The 13492-nt window shown below is 38.8% G+C and overlaps 1 protein-coding gene across 5 annotated transcripts; it reads right to left on the reverse strand.

Moving 5' to 3' along the window:
• Window positions 1-843: 843 nt before the first annotated feature.
• prpf18 (PRP18 pre-mRNA processing factor 18 homolog (yeast)) lies at window positions 844-11742 on the reverse strand. Of its 5 annotated transcripts, none has more exons than XM_061773610.1 (11): window positions 11566-11742; window positions 10874-10951; window positions 10649-10675; window positions 8308-8406; window positions 7946-8059; window positions 6350-6496; window positions 5131-5199; window positions 4902-5042; window positions 4568-4639; window positions 4326-4481; window positions 844-2400 (listed from the first exon to the last, which is right to left on the reverse strand). In XM_061773610.1, exons 1-11 carry the CDS (start codon window positions 11629-11631, stop codon window positions 2320-2322), a joined length of 1050 nt encoding a protein of 349 aa, XP_061629594.1. In that variant the 5' UTR covers window positions 11632-11742; the 3' UTR covers window positions 844-2319. The 5 variants fall into 5 exon arrangements, with proteins under 5 accessions (XP_061629594.1, XP_061629592.1, XP_061629596.1 ...); XM_061773608.1 differs by having other exon boundaries at window positions 5101-5199; XM_061773612.1 differs by lacking the exon at window positions 10649-10675 and adding an exon at window positions 8496-8602 and having other exon boundaries at window positions 5101-5199; window positions 11566-11600.
• Window positions 11743-13492: the final 1750 nt, after the last annotated feature.

The following is a 13492-nucleotide window of genomic DNA, read 5'->3' on the forward strand; positions in this document are numbered from 1 at the left end:
AAATTCCACCATGGCTGAACAAACACAATGATCTCACTCACTGTGCGCAAACATTTCAGCATCCCGCTGTTAGAATAAATCGTCTTTGGACGTCAGCGGAAGAAAATCCGACACCGGCAATTTGCCCGTCAACCTACCCCTGCTCAGCCTGGCAAGTAATGACGTGCGGAACAGACGAGGTCGGAGCTGCGATGACGTGCGCACGTACTGCCGACCAGACGAGTTGGAACATCAGGAGCACTGAATTGCCATGGTTACATACACCGTGTAATAAGGTCAGAGAGTGAGAGACGTCGGATGCTACCATCTCGACAAAGACCTGAAGCGTGTCCATCTGTGATCGGCAATAACATCGCTGCATGGGATTAGCATGACAACATACTTTTTTAAAACACGTAATGGAATAATATTTTTTTACATTTGTGGATTTTTTATCTGCTGGTGGCTCAAGATGATAGCAAGTCTCAAAAAGTACATTTGTTTTTGTAAGAAAAAAAAGGTGCAATAGAAAAGTAAGATAAAAGACGCTAATCTCGTCAGCGTTTAGGATGAGTTTGTACAAAAAAACCACATATATTACATTGTTTCCTAGAAAGTGTTCATTTGTTTTGAAAAAAGAAATTAGGAAAAATTATCATGAAAATGAGAAATCTGGTGCGAGACAAACCTCAAAATAATTTATATAACAATGAATGACATAATTTGGAAATAGAGACAAGAGCCTAAAGCCGTGAGAATTTAGTACTACGATCTACAAAAACAAAACACTAATTAATAGAATACATGGCAATTTTGTGTTTCATCAAGTTGTTTTTAATTACAGTAGTAGAATAGATGACATAATTTGGAATTTGCTATTGAAAAAAGGTAAGAGCCTCATGCCGTGAGAATCTAATTTGATTTTGTATATAAAAATCCACAATGCTGTGAGAATTCCGTATGATTTTGTACAAAAAAAACCTGCTTCAATTAGTAGAATACTAATACTCAGGTTTCAGGACCCGCGGCCTCGCCTATTTGCTGATTCCCCACCCCCCCCTTTTTTTTTTTTCTTTTTTTGGGGGGAACCAACCCCAAAAATGGTTATTGGCAGTGTATCCCTGCTTATTCAAGAGTTTGGTGGTTTTAAATTTTTTATATAAAAAAACAATTAATGCAAAATAAGACATGATTTGAAGTTACCGAGAAAGTGTTGGTTTAAAAAAAATTCAGGAGAAAAAATTGTGAAAACATCTCAGCTGGATAGGATTAGCATCTGGCAGAGCGCATCACAACAACTGAAAACACTTTGATGGAATAATTGTTTTGTACAGATCGTTTTGCTGGTGGCTAAGGACAGCAGCAAAGGTCTCAACCAGTACACATTTATTTAGTAAGAACAATATGATGTAACAGAGAAATCAGACAAAAGAGCCTAATCTCTGAGAATTTAGCAGGATTGTGTACAAAGACACACATTAATTAGCATAATTTATTACAAATATCTGGATTTCTTTAATGTTTTGAGAATAAAATTCATAAGGGGAAAAAAATGCCAGCAATCTGATAAGAGCCCAATCTCATTATTTAGTAGGATTTTGGACCAAAAAATGCATTAATTAGCAGAATATATCAGATACTTTCTTTAAAAAAAATAAAAATAAAATAAAAAACATTGCTTTGAAAATGACATTTGTCAGAAAAAAATAATGTCACAGAGAAACCAGATAAGAGCCCAATCTCATGAGCATTCAGTAGACTTTTGTATGAAAAATGTACTAATTAGTGTGTAATTCAATGTGACATACATGGCGCACAAATTAAAAAAAAAAAAAACAGCTTGTAAATTACAACAAATAATAGTATTTTAACAAAACAAAAAACCTGACTTTAGAGTACGTTACATTAAGTTTACAATTTTATATGACTTCCTACTAAATTCTCCTGAGCTTATTGGCTTAAAACACCAAACTCAACAAAAGATACACACACCTGATTCTGCAGTGGTTGGTGGGTGTAATAAAACTTACACTACAGGATCTTCCACTTTACACAGCATCGTGGCTCACAGTAAAAGCATAATAGTAAATGTTTCCTGAAAGAAGAAAGAAATCTGCAGAGGATTCATCATTATACATGCATGCTCTCAAAAGACCAAATGGCTGTTTTTTTACTATTGAAAATGAGATGTTGCGCAAACCCATGAGCGTCGTGACGCATCTGAAGATAAACGTGCACAAGTGGCTTCGTGTAATCTCCGTCAGTCAATTCTGCAACAAGCTGGTGTCTTGACATGATCCAGCTGCTTGGAAATTCCCAATGTTTACTTGCAGCAGGACATTAAAGAGCGTTGTACTCCACACACTTCGATGGATCCGTCGTAAAGTGTTTTTGGCAGATGGTCATCAGCCTCTTTAGTCCCTGTGGGGGTGGAAGGAAATCGTGTCATTTGGCAAGTGGTGAGTGAAACAAAATGTATGCAGCCACAATGAAGGCTAAAACCTCTTCATTAGGGCGAAACCAAAAGAAGCAATGTTTCAATCAGATTCTTTAAGGGCACGTTATGGAAATTTTACTTTTTAATTATTTGTTTGTGGAATGTCTGCCCACCCATCAAGTGTGCAATTAGACAAGCAAGTAAATCTTTTGTGAGCTGCCTATTTCTGAAAATGTGATTGAGCCGTTCTGGATTCAGCCAGATTGTGACATAACAGCTGAGCGAACTTGTGTGATAAAGTAGCAGTTGTTTGAAGGTTAAAAATTAACATTACATCTATGCTAATTTACGTTAGATCCATCTATGGCATTTCGCATTATATACTAGATATTACATATCATTTTGTCTGACGTAAATCTGTTATTTTAGGACTTACCATATACGGTTTGGTGGGGAGGGGGCACACGCACGCACGCACGCACACACACGCACACACAGACAGGTTAGCACATCTGCCTCACAGTTTCTCTGGACCGGGGTTCAAATCCCGGCCCCGCCTGTGTGGAGTTTGCTTGTTCTTCCCGTGCCTGGGTGGGTTTTCTCTGGGCACTCCGGTTTCCTCCCACATCCCAAAAACATGCGTGGTAGGTTGATTGAAGACTCTAATCTGGCCGTAGGTGTGAATGTGAGTGTGAATGGTTGTTTGTTTCTATGTGCCCTGAGATTGGCTGGTGACCAGTTCAGGATGTATACCCTGCCTCCCGACTGAAGATAGCTGGGATAGGCTCCAGCAGCCCGCGACCCTAGTGAGGATAAGCGGTAAAGAAGATGGATGTATATGTGTGTGTGTGTGTATATATCTATATCTATATATATATATATATATATATATATATATATATATATAGATATCTATATCTATATCTATCTATATCTATATAGATCTATATCTATATAGATCTATATCTATATCTATATAGATCTATATATATATATAGATCTATATCTATATATATATAGATATCGATCTATATATATATACACACATATATCTATATATCGATATATAAAAAAAAATATATATATATATATATATATATATATATAGAGAGAGAGAGAGAGAGAGAGATAGATATATAGATATCTAGATATATATATATCTATATATATATATATATATATATAGTTTAATGTGTTTTATGTGCAAGTTTTACCGTAAACTGTCAACTGAAGTGACAAACGAATTGAGGCAAGCATGCATTGCCTCTTATGTGGAGAACTGTGAGAGCAAGAGTGACAATAAGCTAAGAAATACTTTTAAAAGTTTGTTATAATAGGTTAATGTGTGTTAGAATAAGTTTAAAGCATGTAGGAGGGGGAAAACTATTTTTTAAAAGTCTGCTATGGCCTCTATTTCGTGGATGGATCTGGAATCTATCCTCTTGCAATAATCAAGGATTTACTGTAATATGTGCTGATGAAGTAGCACAGTGAACTAGTGGTTAGCACATCTGCCTCCCACTTCTAAAGTCTCATGATTAGAATCTTGGCTCCGACTTTCCTGTGTGGAGTTTGCATGTTCTCCCCGTGTTTGTGCAGGTTTTCTTAAGGTACTCCGACTTCCTCACACATTCCAAGAACATGCATATAAGATTAACTGAAGACTAAATTGTCCATTAGCGTCAATGTGAGTGTGACCGTTTGTCTCTATGTGCTCTGGGATTGGCTGGCGACTAGGCCAAGCTGTACCCTGCCTCTCCAAATCACCCACGACCGACATGAGGACAAGCGTGATAGAATGAATGTTATGACTACGAACTCCAAAAGAGTTTATTTATTTTGGCTGTTTGTAAACCCGACCTGTACGATAACTTGTATCTGTCCTTAGTCTTGCCACCCCTTGTCTCACCTGAATATACTTCCTCTGGGTTTCATCGTTGAGGACGTGGGCCACGTGCTTGGAGAAGATCTTCTCTCGGCCCGTACGGGCGTGGATACCCACCATGGTCACGCCGATAGGCCAGGGTGCGTTTCCGATGGCCATCTGGAGATACGCATCATTTGCCTTGATGTAGAAGAAACGCAAAAATGTGTTATGAGGTGTAATGCTGCATGATCACACATCAAGAAACTAACATAAGAAAAGCAAACCTTAACATATTCCCTCTCCAGCATGAATTTGATGATGTCAGTGATGGATTCTTTGATATCAGCCGGCAAATTCTGAAATAAAACAACAAGAAAGGTTCAACTGAATGTGAATGCTGTGACTACGATGTAGGCTAATAGCGTCGCAAAATCCAGGAATTTCCAAAGTCAGAAACTTTGGGAATACACTTGGATTTTACTGAATTGAAGGTTGGCTATTAATAGGGATCTTAAACATAGGTGTGGAATATACTGTATACCACACAAGGCAATATTAGATGTTGATGGTTTATTGTCAGCATACACATGACCAAAAAGCCACAACTGCAACACCAACCTTCTTCCTGAGCTTCCTGAAGAGAGGTTTGAGGTACGACTCGGTCTGCGAGTGGGTGGCACTGGCCAGCTTCCCCTGAACGCTGCGCTTCACATGATCCTCGCGACTGTTCAGATCTTTCGCCCAAACGCCGAGAAGGAACTGGAAAGGAAACACAAATGACAATGAGGTCCACAGAGCGGGAGCTTGGCGGCAATACCTGAGCTGCGATTGGCTTCATTAGTCTTACACTCAGGAACTTGTCGATAACATCCTGGTCTCTGTCGTCGTCTCCTTTGCCCAGAGTTTTGCCAAGTGCCTGGATTGGCAGCAAAATATGCATCAGACAACATGAAGTATGGAGCTCTGAGTACAAGTAAAGGGCATATTTCTACATTATCCCTTGTGAATTAATCAAGTATTCAACCAGCTATCAATCTATATACTGTACTGTTTTTACAGAACACATTAAAATGCTAAGTTACTGGAAAATGTTAAGACCTTGTAAGACATTCATAAGGTCACTTGAATCGTATTCAGGAACACTTGTTCATTAATGTGGGCTCAATATTGTAAATTCATTCATTATGTTCCTTGAAGGAAAATTCAATAATGCATTGAATCAGTTATCAATACATTCCAGAACCACCCACAATAGGTGAAAATCAACAATCAAGACATAGACAATGTTTTTTTATATAGTTTGACGTTAGCACATCCCTGTGCTGTACACAACCACTACCATACTTAGGACCCTTCTAGTTACGAATATTTGGACATACAAACAGAATTCCGGGTTAGGAAAAATTTTGTTTCCAATATTTCTACAAGTCCTAGTCTGGTAACGTGTTCGCTTGTATGTTAGCTGCTCGTAAAGTTTATGTTTTGTGTTTTTTTTGTGCTAAAATACCAAGCTCCGGTCAAGTGAGCATATTCCAGGGGTGGGCATATTCCAGGGGTACGGGGCCAACGAAAGCACGACTCTTCCAGCAAAATAACCTAACAATAGCATGTTGGGACGTAAATAATTTGAAAATAGGGTATCCTCTGTACATTAAATATTTAAAATGACAGAAGACTAACAAATCTATTCTTTACAACGTTGTCAAAGAAAATATAGCAATTCTGTTTGTGTTCATTTTTAAGACCTTTGAACGACCGTCATTTTTTTTAGTATTATTAACGCTTTAACTTAAGACTTTTTAAGGCTACCCTGGTATAAGGTCCATAAAACTATCAGGTTTGAATAATAATGAAAACCGTTAACTGACGTTTGAAAGGCATTGAATCCATTGAGGCAAAAAATGTTGTCAAAAGGAGATAGCCAGACAGCATGACTCAAGTCTATCCAACCATGTGATGAGGCTCATGGAATTATTGAGCAGTCTTGATTTGAGGGTCACCTCTTTTTAAGCTCCAAAGAGACTGCCTCCATTTTGTGTAAAATTTTCTCCGATGTGACAACTTACCTCCAGTTCTTCTATTGTGGTGTTTTCTTCGTGCACTTTGAGGTCAAGCTGCGTGTCGAGTTCTCCCGGCTCTGTCCCGCCGACAATTTCATTCAGGTATTGCTGGTCAATCTTGTCCATGGCCGCCTTAAGGTCATTCCTCAAACCCTACGCCACATGGATCGTGGACAATATAAGCATGATGTCATAAACACAGCTTCTAAAAGAGAATCTCTGTCCAGTACAAGAGCTATACAGTATGCATCACTCAAGTGTTTCAAGGACTTTGTCAGACCAACACTAATTTACACATAGGTTGGAATTTCTTAATTTGTCATACTGCTCTAGTGTTGCATCTATGCTGTGAGTGTGAAGTGTACCGTAAAGTTCACAATGTAGAACTGTTTTCTTTTCTTTTTTTTTTTTAAAGTAATCTGAAATACAGAGGTACCTTGGCTTACGTTTGATTTGTTCTGTGAAACAAGTTCATTTTCCCCACTAAAATGAACTGAAATGCCGTTAATCCGTCCAAAACCCCCCAAAAACAATTTTTTTATTGTTTTATTCAACCGTTCAATAATCTTTCTCTTCAAATTAGACAAATAATACCTGATCAGTCCAACACATACTTGGTATAAACCCAAACATGATACATATATGTATAACTATACAAACATACAGATGTATACAAATATGCACTACCTAAACACACATGCATTTGTACCCGCATACGTACACACACACACACACACACATCTGAACCCAAAATCATTAATATATACAGGTTAGACTTTACGCCGATCTGAATATAAAGTAATGTAATTACATTAAGTTAGGACCCATTATTTCTGTCATGCAATGTTGATTTGACCTAAACTTATGTCAGTGGTCAATCCTTGAATGCCCCCGAGAGGTCATTGGTGTTTTAACTTGTGTCTAAAATGCTGGAGAATAATTTGAGCTGGGACGGCTCCAGCATGCCACAGATAATGGGTGGATGGATAACGTATACAAGTATATACAATAAATGAACAAGTCATTTAAATAGACACATTGCTCCATCTTGTGATCGGATCGGTTATCGTTTTTTTTTTTATCTTGCTAATCGGCCCCAAAAATCCTGATCGTGTAAAGCCTAATACAGGTACATACATTACTTATGTCCTGTTGAAAACAGCAACACAAAATCTATTTATGTAATATTTTATACTTAAAAAAAATCATTTTCGTATTTAGTTTTTAAATGGACAATATTTTTACTGTCTTTAATGTCCAATGCTAGATTATTCCACATCTACATCGTTAGCATCATATATGATTTAGCTATTTCTGCCTGGTCATCCTGGTGGGGGATCCCTCTACTGTGATCCCTTCCCAAAGTTTCTACCTTTTTTTCTCCAAATGGCTTTGAGTATTGAACGGAGGGCTTGTGAAGTTGTTTGAGGCTCTTTTGTTATTGAGGGCTTTATAAATGCGCTTGACTTGAGTAGCAGCCTATCTAACTTTGGCTTGCAACACAAAGCAAAAAACAAAAATAAGGCCAAGCGACGGCCTGCAACTAGAACTAGGTATCACTGTATTCTATTAAATTCCACCACAAAGGGCATAACGCCATACCTTGTTTACTTCTGGAGTCAGAATCTCAATCTTGCGGAGTCTCTGGAAGGCGTCATAGTCGGACTCTCCGAACAGACGGATTGGCTCGCCTCGTTCCCTCAGCCGCCGGATGACCTACTCACGCAGACCAATATGAAAGACAAATTCAGTGATCAATGAGTGTCTCACTGATATTTTGTTTGTGATTCTACTCTTAACTTCTACTTCACTTGATTATGAAGACATGCTGCATGCACCTCCCAGGTTTTCTTTCAGCCTCTCAAAATAGCTCAATGAAGTCTACACCCTGACTGGCATTACTAAGGAAACATGCTCTTATTACTGATTGTGAATAAAAGTGAAATGGACTCGGGTGAACTCGCCTCCTGCCGCGACAGCGTCATGGGTAGCTTTTCTTCAGTTAGTTCCAGCTCCAACACTGGATTAGCTGAGGTGGAAACTTCATCTTCTTTTTTGTCAATCTTCAGGCGAGAGAGAGAGAGAAGAAAAAAATAAAAAATAAATACACACACAGGTTAGTTTGACAATCAAAAAGCTGTTTAAATCTTACATGCAATGCAGATTCAATTAAGGTAATTTGAGGTGGCAAGGACATTTGGATCTCAGGATTCAAGAGGATGACAGCACAGACTTCCATGCATATGTTACCTGCAATTCCTAAAAAAATAAAACGTAATGTAGCCTCAAATTGACTGCAAGTGGTTGCTATGTTTCATCTTCTTAAAAGATAAAATACTGGACTTCATCATGCTTTTATAGGCACATGCATCACTGCTCTTTAAGCTGGTCGTTATCAGGTTTAACAAACACAATCTGGTGGGGAAAGACAAGCCTTCCAAACAATAGCCCCTTTCACACTGAGCCTCAGAGCCGGCTTTTTGACAGTTTGCTGTGTCCTTTGCGTAAGGAAGGGGCGTTATAGTCAACCTGCAAAATTTGACAGCTTTAGACTTAGTATTAGAGGCATAACAGAAGCAGAATGCAGCATGTGAAGCCACTTACACATTGGTCACCTAAGCAGACTTACTGTCCTGTGTATAAGGCACCAAACGGGATGGGGGTGTTGAAGTCGAACCACAAATTTGCAGTCTTCCATGGTAATATCAGAGGCGTAACAGAATGTTCCGAGTGCATAAGGGACTGGAGTGTGACATTAGCAAATTGTTTCTCGCCCTGCCCTACTCCCCACCCCACCTACTTACCCAGAGGGAAGTTGGTGCAGTGCAATGCTTCATTTCATTAAACAGATTATCATGCTGTTTAAACTAACATTGTGTAGCATCACATCCATCCATCCATTTTCTTTACCGCTTATCCTCACTAGGGTCGCTGGCTGCTGGAGCCCATCCCAGCCATCTTTGAGCGGGAGGCAGGGTACACCCTGAACTGGTCGCCAGCCAATCGCAGGTGTCATTTAATATTGCCCATTTATCCTCCATCAGATCATACCAACAGTCAAACATGGTGGTGGTGGTGTGATGGTCTGGGGCTGATTTTCTACTTCAGGACCTGGACAACTCGCTGTGATTGATGGAGCCATGCTCTTTAACAGAAAATCCTAAAGGAGAATGTTCGGCAATCTGTGACCTCAAGTTGAAGCGCACTTGGGTTCTGCAGCAGAAGAACAATCCAAAATACACCACCAAGTCAACTTCTGAACGACTTAAAAAAACAAAATTAAGGTTTGGGATTGACTTAGTCAAAGTCTGGACTTGAACCCGATTGCAATCCTGTGGCATGACCTTAAAAAGGCTGTTCATGCTTGAAAACCCTTCATTTTTGCTGAATTAAAACAATTCTGAAAGGAACAGTGGGCCAAAATATCTCCACAGAGATATGAAAAATTCATTACCAGTTATAGAAAATGCTTGATTTCAGTTTTTGCTGCTGTGGGTGGCCCAACCAGCCATTACTTTTTCACACAGGGCTGGTAGCTTTGACTACTTTTTTTTGTCCTTAATAAATTAAAATGACCATTTAAAAACAGCATTTTATGTTTAATTGGGTTATTTTTGTGTGATAGTCACATTTGTTTGATGATCTTATATATTAAAGTGGGGAACATATGCAAAAAAAAGAAACAAAAGAAATTTGAGGGAGGGGGGCCAATATTATTTCATGGCACTGGGTGAGAATAAATCAACTTCACTTGACTTGATGTTTAACACCAGAGATGCACAGTCCATGCCCATTTGTGTTGAAAGCAACATTTGTGCTGACATCATCAGGCATCTACTTCTCTTAATGTGTCAATCTCCCGCAAAACCAGTGTGAAAGGGGCTATGACCATTTAGATAAATCAGTGAGCACAAATTAAAAAAGGAAAGCAACAGAAAAAAGCTGTTGCCAATAACAGAGTTACAGTCAAAGTATAAAACCCAAAAAGTCATTTTGTAACATAAATATGTCCAATTTCAAATCAGCACCCATGCGGAAAAGCACAATGATGAGCTGCCCTGATTTGACGCTGTCGCTTCTGTTCCTTGTTAACTTTTAAGAATTCCACTAAACAAGTCCAGGAAGTAATAGGAGCAGACCAAATTATTGTGATCACAAAACCCTGTGGAGAACGATATCAGTCATTGGAGATGAAAAAAAGGTACCAAGGAAGTAGAAGCAGCAGGACACACTGTGTGTTTAACAAAAGAAAAATCACTCTTAATCATGCATCCTGTCGGCTACTTCCTCTGTCCAGACCCATACCTGACTGTCAGGAGTCTCTCTCTGAACCTACAGATGCAGGTGGCAAGTTGAGGAGAAACAGCACAGTGAAGACAAATACAAACACTAAATGCACACCTGAATGTGTCACTTTCCTGGTGTGTGTGTGTGTGTGTGTGTGTGTGTGTGTGAAGGCGAAGCGACTGAATCCAAACACTGAACAGATGTGAGATATATTCGTATGTTAAAATACAGTCAACAATCCACCTTATAGCCACATCTCTGGAAGTAGTCCTCCTGCTCCTTGCGTGTGAGATCTGCCCTTTTGAAGAACTTTTTGGAGTCCTGGGAACAAGAAAAAAGGGAGTCTAGTGACTTATTTCTGCTGCCGAGGCAACGTAGATATGAGACACTTTATTAGGTACACATGAACACACTTCCTAAGTGCTTTAAAAAAAAGGAAAAAAAAGGTTACATAGAAACAGCGAGTCTGAAGTATGGGGTACTGGACACAGAAACCAAGAATGGGCCCGAATTTGACCATTTTTTCCTCTTCATATCAAAGTTGGTAAAGGCAAGAAAGCCTCATTATCAGATGTCTCCCCCCACACAAAATGTACAATTTACATAGTTATATGCTTAGACAAGAAAATGGATGGATGGATGGATGGAACTATTAATTGTGCATTTATAAAAAACTACAGGACAAATACTACAAATACTTGTTTGTTGCTCAACATTTGTCAACTTATTCCAATTCGTAACATTTTATCTCTTCCAAAGGTATTTACCGTTAAAAATGACAATTTTAGCTACGAGACAGATAGACGTTATACACGAAAACAGGAAGAGCTGCTTTTAGAGAGACCGTAAAAGAAAGAATAAAATAAAAAAAAACATAACAGTTAGCACTAGCAAAGGAGCTAACGAGCTAGCAAGTGCCCAGTCTCCACACTCACGTCAACAAGTTGTTTCTCCTCGATGAGTTTCCTCTTCCTCTCGATCTCAGCTTTAAGTATATCCATCCTGGCTATATAAAAACAATCACAATTTATTTTATTCCCCCCAAAAAGGCATTCTAGTCGAACCAATCAAACGCCTACAGTAGCAGACTAGCAGTGGTTGTCACCCGGAAGTAAAACGGAAGGGTTAGTGGGATTTCAGTATAAGAGTTACCATTCGGATAGTCACGTGAATATTTCAAAATAAAAGTGTAAACAATTGAAGGTAGAGTCGATGATTGTTACACTTTATTTCCCCATAAATTTTGCTACATTCTAATAAGAATTAGAATATCCTGTTGAGACCCAGCCTATTCATTTGTGTCCACTGTAGTAGACATTTGGTTTTGGTCTATAACTTTTGACTAATTTGAACTACCCTACTAAGTCCTGGTGTGCGTAGTAGAGAACATCCTGGCCTTTCCAATGATATATCATGTGTTTGGGTGGGTTCTAAGTAATTGTGCTTTCTTCCTGAGACAAAATGGAGAATGCAGCAAAACACAAATGCCAGGAAAAGAGAAAAGTTAGATATAGTAGGAATAGTTAAATATTATTAATGTTTTTCACCAAAAGCAATCATATATCTTTTGTTTATGAACATGTTATGAGTCATAATTTTGAGTCAGAGTTTAGTTGAACTTTTTGTTCGGAAAAATAATAGCCCTTTTATAAATGTCTACTGTAATGGACATGAGGATGATTTGATAGTGTTAGCTAATAGCTAAATAGCTTTCAAGTTCTTTGTTTACCTTCCATTTTCTGCCCCAAAATACATTTCTTTGTGGGGTAATAGACATGCTGAATGTATTCTCTGTAAAAAATAATGATAGATCGATAGATCGATAGATCGATCGATAAGGTTATAATTATATATTTCAACCTCTTTAATCTTGACACTATTGTAGGAGGCAGAAGTAAGGCAAATTTTGTACTAAATAATTTAAGAAAATTAAGTTCTGGAATTGTCAGATGAAGAAAATGCAAACAATGAGCTTGCTTATGCTGGAGAAGAGAGAGAATGCTCAGAAGAAGAGGCAGGAGACTCATCAGATGATCTGACAGACACACAAACCGTCGTCCTCTGTGGGCCAAGACCAGCACATATAATAACTCAATAGATGGATATTTAAGATAGGTAATAGTAAGTAATAAGATAAGTAATAATAAGCCAAAAAAAATGACAAGGAACAGGTTCTTTAAGTTGAGAAACTCACTGAAGATTGTCAATGACCTGGATGTAACAGAGGAAACAAAGAAGACATTCTCTGGAGAGTCAGGCCTTTTCTGGACAGAGTAAGGCAAGGCTGCCTTAGCCTCCTGAAACCAGGAAAAGTCTACATCGATGAGCAAATTATCTCTTTTACAGGCCGCTGTCCCCTCAGGCAATTTGCTCCATGTAAGCCATACCCTACAGGCTTAAAGGTATGTCCTTGCTTCTCCTGATGGTCTCATGTTGGACTTTGTAGTACCGTATATTCAGGGAAGAATACATTTGCTGGTCAAACGTTGAAACTGTTCCCACAGGAAGTCCGCTGTACTTCGACCGCTACTTCACGTCAATTAACCTCATGGATGAATTGCTGGCCAAGGGCCTTCCAGCAACTGGGACCTTAACAAAAAAATGTGTCCCAAAGCCATGTCAGTTGCCTGATGACAAAAAAAATTGAAAAGAGGAGGGAGGGGATTGTCAGTGATGACAGTCAGGAGAAGTCCAGAGTTGGCAATCACAAAATGGTTTGACAACAAACCAGTTTTGATGGATTCCACTGCACACAGGAAAAATCATGAAGATGTCTGCATCAGATGGTCGAATAAAGACAAAGTCCAGATCCAGGTCCAAGTGAGAAGACCCGCAGTCATTAGGGAGTACAATGACAACATG

This window comes from Phyllopteryx taeniolatus, chromosome 5 (genome assembly GCF_024500385.1).
Source record: "Phyllopteryx taeniolatus isolate TA_2022b chromosome 5, UOR_Ptae_1.2, whole genome shotgun sequence".
NCBI lineage: Eukaryota > Metazoa > Chordata > Actinopteri > Syngnathiformes > Syngnathidae > Phyllopteryx > Phyllopteryx taeniolatus.